At 36.8% G+C, this 18,445-nt stretch overlaps 1 protein-coding gene across 2 annotated transcripts in view; it reads right to left on the bottom strand.

Annotated features, from left to right (window-relative positions):
- The window catches only part of ITGB1 (integrin subunit beta 1), a 43,723-nt gene that overhangs the window by 12,001 nt on the left and 13,277 nt on the right, over window positions 1-18,445 (bottom strand). For both annotated transcript variants that reach the window (XM_035316984.1, XM_035316985.1), the window contains exons 2-12: window positions 12,151-12,220; window positions 11,829-11,914; window positions 10,111-10,333; window positions 7,991-8,161; window positions 7,435-7,673; window positions 6,390-6,545; window positions 5,180-5,275; window positions 4,159-4,248; window positions 3,092-3,232; window positions 2,763-2,965; window positions 578-816 (exon numbers count right to left, since the gene is read on the bottom strand). In XM_035316984.1, coding sequence (XP_035172875.1) covers window positions 578-816; window positions 2,763-2,965; window positions 3,092-3,232; window positions 4,159-4,248; window positions 5,180-5,275; window positions 6,390-6,545; window positions 7,435-7,673; window positions 7,991-8,161; window positions 10,111-10,333; window positions 11,829-11,914; window positions 12,151-12,220 — 1,714 coding nt within the window. The remainder of the gene's footprint in view (window positions 1-577; window positions 817-2,762; window positions 2,966-3,091; window positions 3,233-4,158; window positions 4,249-5,179; window positions 5,276-6,389; window positions 6,546-7,434; window positions 7,674-7,990; window positions 8,162-10,110; window positions 10,334-11,828; window positions 11,915-12,150; window positions 12,221-18,445) is intronic.

Genomic DNA, 18,445 nt, shown 5'->3' with positions numbered 1-18,445 from the left:
GAACTGCGAGAGGCTTTTCTAAATTGCTTTTAATTTCAGAATAAAGTCATTTAGAGTCTTGTTTCAAGCACCTAAGGCATCTTTCTGGGTCTAGCACATTCTAAGCTTCACTCACCTTTCAAAATAGTCTCAAGATAGCATCTCACTGGTATGTTGTCAAGCACCAGCTCAAACACTATTACAAGTAAACTGAGGTCATTATCTCTTTTTATTGGCGCAGTGGTTACACTGAGCCAGAATAACTTTATAATCTCATGACAGTTGTCTCAGCGTTCTTTACAATAATACCTGAGGGCAATTCTGTAATAAACAGCAGAAGTCAAGTTCAGTTTACATCCTTCTTTTAGCTCTGAATCAAGGAAGGCTGGAACATGTATTAACACACTCTATTTTCAGGATCACAAAGGGCTGTTTTATTAATAAAAAAGTGTTTTCAGTCACTGTTACTCTGCATTTTCTCATCCCATCAAGTAGATATGTATTTTTAACCTAAGTATCACTGCTTTACAGGGTACAGTTGACAGACTTGTAAACTATTCACCAGTTTTGTCTATAAAAGTCTGAAGTCATTTCTCACCTCCACAAATCAAACCATTTGATCGATCACAGTTGAAGTTATCACATTCACAATATTTGCCAGAATACACTTCGTTGGTGTTTTCTCTTTTCTTGCATACACATTGTCCACAAATGCATTCTCCATTGTTACTACATATTTCTGTACTGTTCTCCCTCCTGCAGTAAGCATCCATATCCTCACTATTTACTTCATCTGTACTACATTCACAAAGTCTTCCAATGCGTCCTTCATTACATCTGCAAGGTAAGAACATGACTGAAAATGTAAACCTAATTAATCAAAACATATACAATAAAAAGACTGCAAAAATAGCACAGAGAACAGGAGTAATAGTGACTTACCTCAAGAAATGTTCCAAGTTAGATTTAAAATAGGATTTCTAGCTACTTAACCTCTAGCAGCTTCAAGAGCTGTTAACTCGACTAAGATCCTCATATCCTGATTACTTTTTTGAGGTGAGAAACTGTTGTCACCACCTCTAACTAGATTGCCACGTAACCACTATTAATTCCTCTCCAATGTGACAGAACAGTAATTTCTTTTAAGTGACAGTGACTGTTCACTGTAGCTGCTGTTAACTTTCAATGAAAGAATTTCACAAGAACAGCTGCAATTAGTCAGGGGAGTAGCTGATCTTCAGAGCTGCTGAACACCAGCAAATTCATCTGAGATCTTTGGTGCTCAGCACTTATCAAGCATAAAGCATTGATGAAGAAATGGAGTTTGTTCTTGTTCAGCAATTGGCAAGCTGTTGTCACCTGTCAGTAAGAGATGATGCTTCCATCATGAAATGTTCTTGCTCGAAAAGCAAAAGGCTGTTCTTATCCACAGGTCTGTTATCCCGTGTGAAATCATGAGGATGCTAATAACAGTGATACCAAGTTTAATAATTCTTTCTACGGTCATTGATGGCTCATTATTTAAAGGAAACACCAAAAAATGTCTTCAAAAGAAGCAATTTATTCAGTGTTTATGGTCTGAAGCAGTTATTCCTCAACTTACTGAGTATTAAGGAGTTAAGAGCCTTATATCATTCTTTCACTCAGTTCTCTACAGTCATCAGCTTCACCACAAAGATATTATTAGTCAGTCCTACACCTGAAGTCAGTAACTTCTGAACTTGAAGTCAGTAACTTCTCCTTTATTTTCAGTCACATAAATAACTACATATTAAAGTATGAGGAAAAAGATTTGTAATTCTTATTTCAGCTACAGTTCACTTAGCAGGAACCAGTACTATTTTCTGAAGTCCTGGATCTTGTTTTCCTTGGGAACTTAATTTTGATCTGGTCTTTGCATTCTTGTCTCAAGGATTTCCAAGAAGAGACTGTTTTCATTTTTGCTGTAGGTTTCTCGAGAAAAAAAGCCTTAAACCTTGACGTACTAGAGGTCAATCTTCAACTACTCTCCAAGTGGTGTGTAAATCCAGAAAATCCAGTATCATTTTACTTCATTTTCAAATGTGTAATAAGAGATATACATCTAATCTAATGACTATGATTGGCAATAATGGAAATTTCAAAGGCATAAGTATATAAAAGATTACACAAAGATTTATAGATGCATGTAATTAGAAGAAACATTTTAATAAGACCCTAAAGGGTTAAAAATAACATATGGGGAAGAGACTGAGGAAGAAAAAGTCATCTAAAATAAAAGTCGCAAAAGAACAACTACTTTACTCTTCCCTTCTATGGAATAATTGGTGACAACCTAGGTAGGAGATCCTATCAAAACCTAGGAAGACTTGGAATTTCTTGAAATCAACAGAATTCACATTAGAAAGACAAAATTAGGTAGGTATTAATATTTGCAAAAATATCACAAGTTAATCCTATTCATTTTCTCCCTTAATTCAGCTACATTAGATAGACCTTAAAATTAAATATGGGAACAAAAAAAGCATTAAGGCCTGTATCTTTTAAAGGACTAACCCAAGGCCACATTCTAATTCTCATGTGTGCAATAGCTCCAATATAATGATTTATATTATAAATTCCAGCACAAGGATTATTTGCAGATATATGACAGCGTGTCAAGATGTCCCAAAAGAAACAGGGTTATAACAATAACTCTCGTTCCTTCACTCAAAAAATATTAAAATCAAATAAATCTTAATTAAGTAAACCAAATATAGCTCATCTTTCCCATTTGCAAAAGTAAGTAAGGTCTATATATTTACCTGCATGCGCCACATTCAAATGTTCCATTCCCTTCGTGGCAGGCTGGACTATTAGGTTCCCCTTCGCTTTGACACTGACATTCACAGATGAACTGGAGATTAATTTCCACTTCTTCAGTGAATCCCAGTGGTTTAATTTTAATTGTTTCATTTTGTCCTTTCTTTGGACATTCATTAGCTGTTACATTAATCTCAAATCTAACCTGCAAACAAAAATAAATGGAGTGCTATATTATTAAAAAAAAAATAGTAATATTTATTAAAAAAAAACACATTAATATTGGACACTTTCAATGAAATTTCAGAGTAGCACATGTATTTTAAGTTACCTCATCTCCTATTGAAATGTTAGAACATTTCCTTCCATCTTCTTGTGTGTCATTCACTCCATTCTTGCAGTAAGACTTGTAACTGATTGCCACTCCTTTTGGTAGCTTACTGTTTTCCAGGATAACCTCTGAAGAAAGGGACTAAAACAATTGCTATTAGCTATCTCAGAATGTAGTTGCAAAATCATTTTGATGAACAAATACAGGACAGTCTGAACAAGGTAGCACTCTCCATCACTCCTACTGATGCAAAGATATGCCAGCAAATGCAAGACATGCAGGAGAACGAGCAAAAGAGGCTTTGGGACCTACTCCCAGTCCCACTGCATGTTGTGCCCAGTGGCTCTCAAGGGGAAGCACAAGTGGTCTCTGGCTCTTAACACAACAAGGTCCAAGTACGCTCTTCTCCCTCAGGTATGTTTTAAGCAGAGGGAAATGCTGCAGTGTCTGCCCGAGCCCAGCAGTCTGGGACACTTTGCCCCAGCCTTCCAGGTTTCTGGGCTGGGCAGTTCCAGTGTGCTGAGACATACCGCCTCAGGGCTGCCCATCCTCAGGCATGGTGACCCCCTCTCACACCTGAGCCCTGCTATGCGTGGACGTTGGCAGACAGTTGTTCTATGTACTCCAAAAGGGCAAAAATTCTCATTTACACAACACAGCTATGTAGAAAATATTTTGGAGCCAAATGAAAGAACTACTGAGGTTGATGGAAACATTTTTGAGGTTGAAAAACGGCCCATTCCTTTTCCATGTTAAAAAAAGGCAAAGAGCCAAAGGTCCTAAAGTAAGGGTTATGCTTGTTTGTTTAAAGGGAAAACAGAGATGATAAAATTAGAAAGAAGAAGTAAAGAGGTTAAGTGACCCTAAGCGTGTATCTTTCTAGTCATCTAAGCTCTGATCATCACAGTGGCTGAAAGTCTGATGTGGTTTAACTGTAGTTACAGTTTAGAATACAGTTTAGAATTCAAACTTCCTATTTTGTAGAAAAAATTAAAATCTACCTTGGAAAAAATCATAGTAAGTTAAAAGCAAGAAAAACATAGCGTACAGACAAAATCTGAACTCACATTGTATGCATCAATGATCAGCTGAATCACATTGCTGGAGTTTGAAGACAACGTTCCCACTGCTGATTTTGGTATCAGATTTTTCAGTTCCTGTCAATATTTACAAAAGTAAAAGGAAAGTTACAGCCTGACTAACAAACCAAGTATAAATCGTAGTGTAAATACCTGTATGGTGATATAATGCTTTACTGGATTAACTAGTCAAGATCAAGTACTTCAAAAAGTAAAGCTGAAGTGTTGTCAGCGTTCTTCATGATTTTTGAGGTTCTACAAAGGAATACTGAAATAAAAAAAAATCCACCTTTCTCTTCTGCATTTTCACTTTAAATTTGTCAATTAAGACATTCATTTTATGGTAACAGAATAAAACAGAATAGAATAAAAAATGTTCTCTTACACAAATTTACCACACACATCTTCAAGATCTTAAAAAAGAAGCAACACACTTCTAGAGATAGGTATAAAAACCATGATTTCCAGTGGAAAAAAACTTACAATTTGAATACAGATAAAAGAATTTTACCTTGTTGCATTAAAATTAGGAAAAATAAGCATCTATTTTACATAGTAATTTCTTATTTCATAATCACATCCCACATTCAATTTTAACCATCATGAATATAAATAGAGCAAAAAGGACAAAATATATTCTTTCATAGGTGTATACGTTCTCCTAAGCTATTTTGTTGTAAAAACATTCATGAAAAGTAGCATTGCAAATATGTTCTCCACTGTCTTAGATCTATAAAGGTATAAAAAGATACAAGGAGGATTATTGACTGAGGAAATACAAGATCTCTTTTCTCCTAGGAAATTACTAACATGTTCAGTATCACTTTGAACAACTTAAAAAATGGCTGAATAACAAAAACATAAATAGCAAAATAGTACTGTGATCACTTCCATCCATACTTGTTTTAATTTCAAATTAAGCAACTGTAATGAATTCAGTCCAAACCTGAAATCTCTAATTGGTTGAGTAGAAAAAAGTAGAGACCAAAAATATGTTACTTATCTTTACCTTATAAACTGCCTGAAACTCTTCAGTAACAGCAAAAATTGTCTGAATATTATTCTCACTAAGCTTCTGTACCAGATGAGCAATAGAGGGATAATCCTATTAAAAAACATCAAGTATAAAATGGAATTCAAAGTTAGTACACAAAGTAGAAAATCAGAAACATTTTGACAGTAGTAACATTTATAAGACTTCTAACTAGTCAGCTTACGTTACAAATCTAAAGAAAAAACAACCCCACAAACAAACAATCCCTGAAAAAAATATTCATATATGCCCCATGAAGATAGGTGATCTATGAAGGGACAACAAGAATGTTATCCTGTTCCCTGACATTTAAATCCTCCAAGTTAAATTCCTAATCTCTGTGTTCTCAGAAAATCATCTTTGATAGTTTTCCATATGACATCTCTGTGAAAACCACTAGCTTTTGCACTGTTTCATAAAGAAAAGATTAAATAAAATGAATTAATTTTAGGTTGTCATTGAACAAGCACTCTCAGTTAGGAATACAAACATGCAAAATTTGTAAAGCTTATTGTGTTCGCCCTATTAAGTAAGTGTTTTTCATTTCACTTTTCGTCTGCTTAATCTATGAATGGTGGTAAATGTTGTAAAACATATTTTTAACCTTAATTTTTTATCGTAAGATTTCAAGCAGTCTTAGGGTTCTATCCCATTTCAATTACAAATAAGTGCAAAATTGTTTTAAAAATAACAAGTTTACAGTGAGAGCTCATGAAAAAATGATTAAAATGGCTAACAGACATAAAATAAAATAAAAAGTAAAATATAAAATTAATATACTTATGAACAAAGACTAATTACAGGCAGTTCTATCATTTGGGTCCCAAAGAACACAACTAGGTATGACGTTATAAATAACTAGGCAGTAGTAGAACTACTTCTGAACAAGCAGACTAATGAAATAATAAAATAATAGGACAGAGCACCAGTTTGCCAGTGGACAAGAAGTGTTATTAATTACCACAAATCATAGTGTGGAAGTTTCCACTTCTTGAAGTTTTCCAATTAAGACTGGATTAATTCTTGCAGTTTTGCTTTACTTAAGCAGAAGTCACTTGATTTAATACATAGGCAAATGGGTAAAGTTTAAAAGATTCTGAAACTGTGCCAGTTTACTCAATTGATTTTTTTTGAACGTAAACACCAAAAAATATGAATTTCCCTAGAAGACAGTGCAAAGACTTACATAATAGTGGCTCATTGTGTACATATTATTTTCCAGGTGACATTTCCCATCATTTGGTAAAACAATTCCACCAAGTTTACCGTCTCCTGCGAAATGAAATCCAGCATCCGTGGAAAACACTAATAGTCTTGTAACGTTTCTCCATCCAATTTGATCCTTAGGAAATAATAATAAAAAATATTTAAGTATTCTGCACCACTTTCTTTTATATCAATGTGGACCAACAATGAAGAGGTAAATACATGATAAAGTAGACAGACTTAAGAGCAGCCATATAACAAAAGCATCATCCTGGAAATTGTAATGCACTCCAATCTTAAAAGTATTTACATTTAACTAAATGTTGCCTCTAAAACCTTATCTGTAAGATTTTCACCAAAGGCAATAACCTTTCCTTCTGCACTTCTAAAATAAGACTCCATATAGTTTCAGAAAGTCCTTACTTCATTGATTAACAATATATTAATACAGTAACAAAGCAGTAAAGTAGGATATCTTTTTTGGAGAGTCTATATTGCACAGGTACATAGAATCGTGTTAGACCAGAAACATCAAAGAATAATGAAGTGATCTGTATCAGCTCTCCAAAAATAAACGAAAATCTGTTTTTGATCTACTTCTGTCTGAGAAGCTAGCAGAAATTAACAAGCTATTCTGAAACATGAGCTACATAAAGCACAATGACTCTTTGAAATCACTGGATAACTATTGCCTGTTTAGAATTCCCTACACCTGTGAGCAGAATGTGACTCTTCTTTTGCAGCAACCTTTAAAAACATCACCTAGAACGCATCTATCTGATGTGAACAAAGCCTGTGATCAGCACCTTTACATTTGCTGGCTTCGTTCACTCACTAGGGGTCTCCACAAAACAAATCAATGTATTCATGCAGCCTAGTCATGCAACCTTATCTTGCCAGCACAAGTATGACAAGTTGAAACATCAGGTCAGGCACCGTAAAACATTAAGGCTGTATTAAAACAATTTCATCTAATAAAGTATCAGTTAGAACAATTGCATCTCAGAAAACTAACACACACTTACCCCACAAACTGCAACCTGCATTATTGCATCAAATCCACCTTCAGGAGAATCCAAATTCCCAGAAATGTGCTGTTTACCTACAAGTTCATTAAACCTATTTCCTTCACTGGTAAGACTGAGCACATTTTTATAGCTAAATGGACTTGTACAGTTCTGGTCACCTGTACAAGGATTTCTGAGTTTGGCTGGTGTTGTACTTATATATGGCATCACAGTTTTCTCCACAAAAGAGCCAAACCCTAGGATAGAATGAGAAAAACCCTGTAAGTTGAATAATGGAATTCTATTATATATATCGTGATACAATAGAATACAAATTCATTATAGCTGATCTGATGTTAAAAATAGCTCTCATACTTGTTTACATTCTGCCTTCTCCATCACAACTATTCTCATATTCCTCAATAGGTTCTATGTGCTAGAATATTTGCCATAATACTGCTAGTTTTTTAAAAAAGAATCATTCTTCATATGATGTGATTTTCACTTTAATGATGTGAAAAACACCAGGAAGGAAACTTTTTTTTTTTTTTTTGAATAAGCAAATCTTTCTTACCGATTCGAAAGTCTGAAGTTATTTTTTGCATTTCTTGCATCAGAGCTGTTCCGAGACTTTTCACGTTCTCTAAGTCATCTTTCATAGAATAGGAGAGGTCCATGAGATAGTAAAGGTCAATGGGGTAATCTTCAGCTCTCTTAAATTTTAATGAAAATGTTTGTGGTTCCCCTGTTTCAGAGATTAAACAACAAACAGAAGCCATTAAAAATTCCACAGTAACTACACTGGCAAGAAAAATGTCTTTTTAAGTAAAGTCCTTGAGATGTTGATGATGGAGGTTTTGAGCTAGTGGTGAGTTTTTTCTCCTGTTAGTTGAAATGGTTAACATTAAATTATGATGAAAATATTTTCAAGGAGTATTTATGTCAGATGCCCAACTTTACACATCTAATGCATTTCATTTCCCCGTAGAAAATAGTATCCTGCTAAAACCAAACCTCTCTTAGTTGGCGCAATTTTAAATCTCGATGCTTGCACTAAGTTTAACAAATTTTCTGAAAGACCTAATAGCATAAATTTTCAATATCTATTTGCATGCAAGATGACTGAAGAAATCCTAACGGTTTAGTTTAGAAAAAACACTCTTTAAATAGGTTTATAAAAGAAAAATCAGTTCTGGACAGAATATTTCAAGTTACTTTGCATCAAATATAGGCCGAGCACAGAAACAGTAGTTGAGATAATTGGTTACTGTCTGTTGCAAGTGTAAGCCCAGACCCTGTGCTTTGCCAACAGAAGCATGTAGTTTCACTCTGATGTTGAAAGACAGCACACAAGAACTACCCCCAGGTTAAATGGAAAATAATTCTTTTGCCTATTGTTTATGAAATAAGGCATGGAATTGAAAGTTTTTTCCTCCATCCCAGCTTTTAGTCACTAATGTGAAATGGTGATATTGCTGCTGATTAAGTCTGTTTAATAAAGAGCAAATATTTGCTTAATATGAGGAAAATTAACAAGCTGGGGAAAGCATAAAATGGGCAAAGGGAATGAGCATATGGATCAGGCAGCTACGCAGCATTTTTATTTAAAACAAATAAAAGCTTTAGATTTTCCTTAGGTGCTATTTAAAAGAGCCTGCACAGAAAGCAAACATCCCCCTCTGTATGCACACAAACCCTAATCGGAGACCTTGTGACCAAAGAAGTGCTCATAAGCTGAACAATGATCTTTTGGGTTAATACGTTTTGGTTGCCCAAGTCCCTTGTATGCTCTGCTGATCAAACTTGTGTCAACAGACTATTATTTTGTTGCTTGAAAAGGGTAACTAGAACTAAACAGGGCTAATACCAAAATTGTAAAATAATTTTAATTCCTTTCCTTTTCTTCCCTTTCCTCACTGTGCTAAGCAGCCTCGGATCACGTTGCATTTATTGATGCAGTCCCCAGCAAGAAGCTGGCTCCAAGTACAGGCTCTTATTCCAGGTAAATACAATGTATTTTTGGACAGGGTTGCAGCACCTAGGAACTCTCCTTAAGGTCAGTTTCCATTATGTTCAAGTATTGTGTGAACTACTAGACTTGTTCCCCCACCCTCATTTTAATCAAATATCTCTTTATGGGTTTGAAATGGTACACAACTGCTTTGTTTTCATTAATGCAGTCTCATATCCACTTCTTTACCCTCTGGAAACTATTTTATATAGCAAACTGAAAATCTTGCCACATATTATGAAACCATTTGGCGCAGACTTTGTGTAACAGGAGTACTTAAAGGAATAGCAAGTGTTCTCATAACTTCTCTAGGTTTTTGCATGCTCCTCTACTTTTGCTACAAGAAGTCACACTACAGAAAATCAACTGTAAAATACTGAAAACAGAACAATTTAATTTTTGTGATATATCTGAACCATGCTGACATTTTTATGAGCTTTATCTATTTTCTCAGAAATTATATCTGGAACAAGTGATAAAAAACCTTATCTAATCTTTTCTGAAAATCTGACAGTATTTGAATTACCTAAACACCTGGGGTTAACCTGAATAGTTCTGCTATTATTCAGATTATCGGAACAATAACAGTTTCAGAAACAAAATGATTATACATTCAAAACATAAAATGCACATGTGGTGGTGACGGAAAAATCATATGAAGACTAGAATGAAACTGGCCTTACCGACTCTTAGTTTCAGTACTAATTTTTGTGGCTGGATCTGTGTAATGGCCTCTGGTTTCAGCTTCTCTGCAGCACCTATTTTACGGTTTGTTACTTCTCTATCTTCAAGCACCTGTTTGCTACCTCTAGGATTTTCTATATCTTCCATAGGACAGCCTTTATTTCTCAGTGCAGCCAAGTCATCACATCGGGCAGACGTTGGTTCTCCTTCTTGCAAGAAGTCCTGGAAAACAGGGGTGAACAAATATCAAATTTACAGTTATCTGCAACTTGCCATACTCTACATACAGTAACACTTTTTTACAATGACTCCATCCTTACCAAAAAAATCCAGTAATAAAACACAGTTCTGAAATATGTTAAATTTTACTCAATGAAACCATGGCTATAATTTAATCCAAGAGTTTGCATTTACGTATGTAATCTGTGTATAAGATATAAACAAGATGAAAGTAAAAAGTATATGTCCAATGTCACCTCTAACAGAAGCAGGGCATCCTTTTAAATCAGCTACTCTACAAGTGACAGCAGATGGGAAAGGCTCACATCTTCATGAAGTTGTCAATTATGTGAACTTATTTGTACAGCCTACTTTCCAATTACTTTTTTTTTTTTTTTTTGAAAGGCTTTAATTAGAGATTATGTAAGAGTATCTTGGTACTCCACAACAGATCAATGGCAATATGCTGACAGAGCAGGGGATATATGGACAACAATCCAAAAGTAAGATCTGTTAGCAAAAACAAAACAAAAAAAAAGAAGCTTTGCTCTGAACACAACTTACTATTACCTCAAATTTTCAAAACAGCTCTAAACTCAAATATAAGTAAACAAGGTTTCTAATTGAGCAGCTTGGCAATTCTGATTTTTCCCTCCCCCCAGAATATACACGTAAGTAAATATATTGTAAAGTTTGTAAGTTCTTAATGAGAAGCTGACTAAGACCAAATAAATAACATTTGGCCAAATGAATCTGAGAGTCCAAGGCCAAATTTTAAAGTCAAGTCAGTTTACTAGAAAAGTTTAAAGCTTACAAGCTGATCCGAGGGACAGTAAGTTGGTACTGCACAGAAATAAGTACACAGTATCATCTTACAGCAAGAAACAGGAAAGTTTCCCAGTTTTCATTAACAACCCAAAAAAGAGCTCTAGAGAACGTTTCCTTCTGTTTTTAACCTGAAGACACTTCAACTCAACTTTAGCATATACAGCACATAATTTAAGATTTAATTTTTAATTACACAAGCAAGCTTTCTTTTGAAGGGTCATACTAAAACAAAAAACCCACCCCCACAAACCAGTCTCCCACCCCCAAGTACACCACCAACAGAATACTAAAATTTGAACATCTTTTCTTTTAAAAGCAGACCTTCACTCTTTTCCTCTACTCCACCTATGTCTAAATTTACCTCTTACTCTACTGTCACTGAAATAATATAATTAAACATATCCAGACAGCCTCCATGCTGGAAGGATTTAAAATAGCTACGAGACAGCTTGTAGAGTCTATATACATTTAACTTGTGGAAAAGGAAAAGGAAACACATAAAAAGATCTACTCAAATCAGGACATCAGGAAAATCATGGTACTGAATTTTATGTACAGATAGGTATCCAATTGAAGAGCTACAGGAAATTATTGTTAATGAATACATTTAAAGTATTTATTTGAATTTTAAACCAAGGGAAAAAAATAAAAGGAACTATGCAATACTTACTGTTTTTTTACACCAACCACAGTTTGGTCCTGCTTGTATACATTCACCACATGATTTTGCATTAGCTTTTATGCAGTCACTTCCACCTATGAAAGAACACAGATAGGTCACTTCATTTATAAAGACGTGCTGACAATAACACAATTTTAATTTGTTTCATACTGTCTGTGTAAACTAAATTCTACATGTTATGCCTAAGAGATATGAGCAACATCTGCTATGAGCACTCATCTAACCAATACATTTATTGGCACAAACAACTGCTAAATACATACAGATTTAAAGCAATATTAAAGTAGTGCAGTGCAATCAAATGATTTACCTTGCTGAGCAAACCCGCTCCATATCAAGCAACAGAGGATGCCAGCCCACGTGAGAAATTTTAAATTAATCTGAAATACAAAACCAGACAATCAGATTGTATTATTTATTTTGACTATTAAACAAAAATAAAGTCTCAAGAAAGTACACACACTTTAACTGTTTCAGAGGGGATAGGAACAGAGTAGACTCAAACCAGATGTTCCTATCCACACCAACTGGACAGACAGATCAATTGTCATCTAATACAACCGTATTTATGAACCAAACTCTGCATTTATAAGACATAAAACAGGGCAGCTGCTACTTAAATTCTTTTGAAACATCTTGTTAGATAGACTCTCAAGATACAAGAAATTTGGAAATGCTGTTCAGTCAGGGCAAAAAAAAAAAAAAATCAAAAAAACGCAGCCCATTAACATCCCATCCAAAAATATCTATGCTCTGAATGTTATCAGAGAAAGACTTCAAAATAAAGATACCTGAGAGGTATGAGAGAAATGGAGCTTCTCTATTCAAGCCTCTGCTTTACGGTACGAAAAACTTCAAGGCCCTTCCCAGAATATTTTCCTAGAAATCTTCAAAGGGTATTTTACAGCCTAACTTGGCACCTTATACTCCAAACTAGAAATTTCCTCTCAAAATATGTAACCTAAAGCACCCTTTCAGCTTTTTTTTCCTTCTTCTTCTTTAGGGATAAGGATAAATAAGGGGTACCAATCTTATTAATGAAAAAACTCTTTAACCTTATTCCAAAGCTACAAATATTAGAGAAAACTTGCACCCCCCCCCAAATAAACTTTAAAAATATGCAAACTTTATAATCTGTAAGTTTTATGAGACGAGATTTGAGTGCTTGTAAACTACAATTGATCACTGAACTGTAACTTTCCATAATTATTAGAGACATCACTTATTACTCCAGAGTTAGGACTAATGACCAAAAATAGGTTTCAAACAGACCATTTTTTTGCCAAATTTTCTTCTCCTCTACTAGTAGATAGTCACCTGAAATCATTTTTCACAGATTTTATACAACTTTGAAATTTTGCTGTTATTTTAAATTCAATTTCTCTATTACTCGATATAAGAATAAGAACTTGGACCCTAGCCACCAGTTTCCTTTGTAGCCCTAAAATGTTACTGCTAACTACAGCCCTTCAAAACATCCTAAAAATATCAGAATTTGTAACAAGTTTTTGTTCTAAAAGCTATCTTGCAATTTAGCCAAGAGAATCTTTTAAAATGAACTTGCCATTTTCTGGAAGATGTACCATTATTCATATAAATTAGCAGCAAAGAGAGCAGTGCTTAAATTAGCACAGCAGTTGAGTTTTGGTTTTCCCACACTGATTTAGGGCCATTCATAATTGTAACTCTGCATATCCAGGCCTAGCTTAGACCGGACAGCTGCTCTAAAATCTGGTGGAGAAGGTTTCAAACAGGAGCCAACCCTTTGTTAATAGATTTTATCCAACAATAATATTAGATGTCTCATATTTTTCTGACAAATCATTTTGGCCCACTTTTGCCTTCAGTGGATCCTGCAGCCAGCGGGCGGGGGAGGTTTAGACGTAGGAAAATTGAGAGAATTTGGTGTGGGATAACTCTGCCAGATGGTGTGCATAGGCACATAAGAAACTTCTGGTTAAAAAAAAAAAAAAAAAAAGGAAACACAACAAAACAAAAAATAGAAAAACTGAACTGTGAACTACACCCAACCCAACTTTTGAACATTATTCATTGCACAGCTAACTTGCATTTCTCCCTCTGGCCATCCCTGCAGAGGTGTTGCTCCTTCATTCTCAGAACTACTTCATGAACACCCAGTGTTAAATGGGCTGTCTAAGCAAGCCCCTTCTAAATCAAACGTGTGTGACCGCAAGCCTTGCTGAGAGGGTAGGTGCGATCCAAAAAAAGAGCCGAGGAGAGAGAAAGGGTGTGAAGTTGACGAGGGACAGCAGTCAGAAGGACACGAGCAGCCTGGAGGGAAAAGCCTCACTGGACCGCTGAGCTTCCTTCTGGCCTGGCTTCACGGAAGCCATGTTGTGTTTAGCAAACCTTGCCCCCTCCGGATGAAGGGATATACTGCTGCTCTGCTTTAAGTTTTGCTTTAAGTATAGCCCAGAAACGGGATGGTCTTTTCAGTAAGAAAAAAACAAGCTGCTGGCATCAGTTTAGTACTGTCTTTTCTGTTGGCCAAGATTATAAACAGTTCACCTTTTTAGGGCAGACTAGCAGTGGATGCACAGCGAGCCTATGCAGAATATATAAATAAGCCAGCAAAGATGTGACACAGTGCTAAAACTATGACTAAGACGATTTGGAAAAGAAACGTTCCTGTGGAAATGCATCCACATGATGAATGTAGCTCTGGGCACCAATTCCCCGTGAAGTTAACGAGGAAAATGTCCTCTCCCTTTCCCATATAAGGCCGCGGCGGTGCCTCTCCTCAGCCGCTCGCCTGCCCTCCCACGTGCTCCGGCTCACTTCCTTCACCTCCACCGCTGAATGGCTTTTCCATCTGTGAGTGCTGGAACGACTTCAGGAAAGATTTGCGGGTATGGACGCTGCTTGGACTGCAAACCTCCTCCCAGACCCCGCCGCAACCTGCTCGTGGCGGTGTCAAACCCGCTTGCCCTGTGGGTCACTGCTCAGCGCTCCGGATTGCCGTGCTGCCGAGTTGTACGGTAAGGGAATAAGCAAAACAAATAACGCCCAGCTACACCAGACCGTCAAAAGGAGCCCATGGAAACCCCTGGCGGAACAGGAACTAAATCCGGTGTCGGTATTCAACCACAGAATATGGGAACAGAAAATAACCCATTGTTACAAGGAAAAAGAAAAAAGAAGCTTTTTGCGCAACATATACTATTTTCCTATTACACTTGTTGTTCCCCTTTTAATTAAATCCTTGAAAAATATCCCAGAATCCTTGAAAAAGTTATTTTTTCCCTGAAAAAAGCAGCTCAAAACATTCAAAAGGTAAGCTTGCCAATAACTGAAATCTCTCTATATTTAACAACTAAATCACAACCTGGATCCTTTTTAAAAGGCTGCAAATGGCGTGCTGTTGAAAAGCTGATTTTAAAATTATTTCTGTATGTTTGCTAACCCTAATCTATTTTTGTTAAATATTTTAGGAAGACAAACACAGGCATAACCTTGAATGCTTGAACTAGTTGCTTTCCAAGATTTTTCACTAACTGCCTCATCAAACAGTAATGTTTGAACAGACTTTTTTCAGTATGAAAAAAAAACAACCCAGCTTTTATGTACATCCCTGAAGCTTCTAATTTGAAATAAGAGACTCATCAAGTGACAACAGGAAAAAAGGATTACTTCTCTGCAGTGAGGCTAATTTTAAATTTGCAAATCAAGTATCAACACCTTTGTATTCTGCTCATCACCATGTATTTAGGAATAAAATACACTCCTCCATATTACTAAAGCCTTTTGCAGTTTTTTTTTTTTTTTTTTCTTTAAATTAGAACAGCAGGAGCATCTGTGTAGAAAATTAACTGGGCAAATGGGATCAAGAAAAAAAGATAAGCGTTGTGGAAGCATTAATTCCTTTGAAATTAAGTGTCAATGGTTAAGATGCTCGACCACTGCAGCACTGTCCCAGTCTGCCAAGCAGCTCCTCACCTCGCCCTGGGCTCCAGCATCCATCAGGCTAACGCCAAGCAAAAGAAAAAAAAACTATGAGGCATCTGTCTGCATGGTGTATCGAGCTGGGCCCTACTGCAAAGCTTTATACTCGTACATACCCACACTTCAGAATGCAGGGGAAGTATGCACAGGTCAGACACCCAGCAAGAATTGAGTTGTGCAGAAGCCACCTTTTTGAGGCAATAACCACAGAGCCTGCTTACCCACATCCCCACAGACCACTCTAACTAAACTTATAAAACTAGAAATGAATAAGCAGCTCACACTTCTGGACTAGCATTTGCACTTCCTGCAGACTGACACCTCTATACTGCTGTGTATTCCTGGGTTTAAAGCTTGATTGAGAAATGCTGTACAGAATTAATCCCTTCTAAAACTGAGATGATGTTTACAACAGCCACGTTGACCTAGCCCCAGAATGGAAAGTCACTAAAGAGAGCTGCCCCATCCTACTCTTCCTTGTTGGTAATTCTTACTACTTTCCTTTCTGACCTGTCACCATTAATAAAACCACCAAGAAGAGTCAGAACAGTGAAATGATCTGGCGGATGCACTAAGTCAGCAAAGAAAGTACCTGTTTTCAGCCACTGGGTACAACAGTATTCATCTTGGTATGGTAGAGGTGGTGAGAAAAATCAAGATGGGGATGGAGGAAAAGAGAACTGGGAGAGAAGAAGAACAAAGGATGCCTCTGGCCCGCACAGCCTGTGGCTTTACGCTGGGCTGGAGTGGTCACACGGTCAGCCCCGACCCCCAGTCGCCAAGGCTCTGTTTATAAAAGGAGCAGGAAGAGACATGTTTCTAAAATAAGCGGAATTAAATACTCTCTGGAGACGCCTGATTCAGGACTCGATGGATACCGTGCTAAAAAAGTTTTCTTCATTCACTCCAGAAGGTTTACCGTCTTTAGCTAAAGGTCCAATTTTTCAGTGTGAATTTTAGAGACTGGCGAGATGTATCCCATTCACATTTCTGAAAAAGATGGAATAAAAAAAGGACATGGCAATTTTCCTTAACTAGGAAAGAAAAAATGTGAAATGGGACAGATACTAGCAACAGCAACCCACACCACTGCCAGCACTCCTGATGGCCACAACTCCTGCAACCAATGTTCACTGAAAACCCAAACTTGCCCAGATATGCAACAACTGTACGCACTATCCCTTCTTCTTGTGTAACAGTTCACTAAGCAGCAATTCACTATAAAAAGATGGTGGTAAATATACCTGGCGCATCGTTCTACATGGCAGTGGAGATTTGGGGTACGCACTGACAGCTGAAAAGCAAGACATGTTAAAGAACCAAAACCTTCACTCACCATGCAGAACTGCTTGCTTCCCAGCTGCAGTCCTGTCTTTTTGCTCAGCACCCTGAGGACACGCTAACACAGGCAGGCCCAGCTGCTGACCCTGCACCAACAGAGATCAGCGAGTGGGGAGGTTCATGGGCTTGGAACTTAGTGGAAATGGTTGAGAATGACACTGGAAATGTAGACTCAAGAGTGGGACTTTGCAGCATTATAATTCACACAGAAATGCAAGACCTAAGCCTGTTTGCACCAGCTTACTGCATGGTTCAGCACGACCAAAATGTTCCTTCCCTCCCTGGGAGCTTAACAGACCTTAACAACAGATCACTGCAGTAATATGGAAAGAATGGGACATTAACCCAGATTAATGTGCAAAATAAGAAATTCTTTAGTACTGAAACAGCTTTTGTGCAAAAATTAATCACATCAAGACTGCTTACTCAAACTGTGTCCTGAAAAAGCTTTGCTAAGTTACAGCATAACGTCTCCATCTTCTGTGAAGCTACAGGATAAACCAACCAGCAGTATTTCACACTGGACTTGATTTCTCTTTGTTATTATCTCTAAGTCGATGGAATAAAACAAGCATGTTCAACAAATACTCATGGTAAGCACTTCCACAACCACTCTGTTCTAGTGGGGCATCATATGTTAAAGTAAAATATGATACACCAGCTAGGACTTACATTTTAGTTACAAAGAGTTAGAATCTCCAGGAAACTAGCTTTCTGCTCAGGTTAGGGAGACCAAACCCTCTAGTATGGTTATCTGAAGTTACCTGACACAATTAATGTATGTCACTGTTTAGTTCAGAGAATCTCTCTGCAGAGCTGGGAGTCCAAAAAAGGTGAAAATGCACATTTCTGAATTGAGAACCACAGGGAAACCTATCATAATTCTGCAGCTTCTGCAAGGGAACCCATGTCTACCTCCTGTACTTAGGAAGGCAGACAAACATACCTGGTAACACAACTGGTTTGCTGAGAAGCTCAGTAATATCTTGTATCACATAATTGACCATAGTTTACACTTACAGCGGTAGAAAAGCAGCTTAAGATTCACTGAAAAGCATGGGAATCAATGGGAAATCCACAGGTGTTAGGTTCTAAAATATATTTGTGGGTCTGAAAACACAACTGAAAACCCAGCACACACACCTGTGCCACTCTGCTCATCAGCTGAATTCATGCAACTGTTCACACGCATGTATCAGCAGGCTGCAACCACAGCTTATGAACAGAGGTCCAAATGTGTTCTCTCATGTCTGCTTGTGTCCCTAGAGGACGAGATTTCTCTTTGTTAGTTTATAGAAGAC

This window comes from Oxyura jamaicensis, chromosome 2, assembly GCF_011077185.1.
Source record: "Oxyura jamaicensis isolate SHBP4307 breed ruddy duck chromosome 2, BPBGC_Ojam_1.0, whole genome shotgun sequence".
NCBI classification, from domain to species: Eukaryota; Metazoa; Chordata; class Aves; order Anseriformes; family Anatidae; genus Oxyura; species Oxyura jamaicensis.
This window is presented reverse-complemented; position numbering and strand designations above follow the sequence as displayed.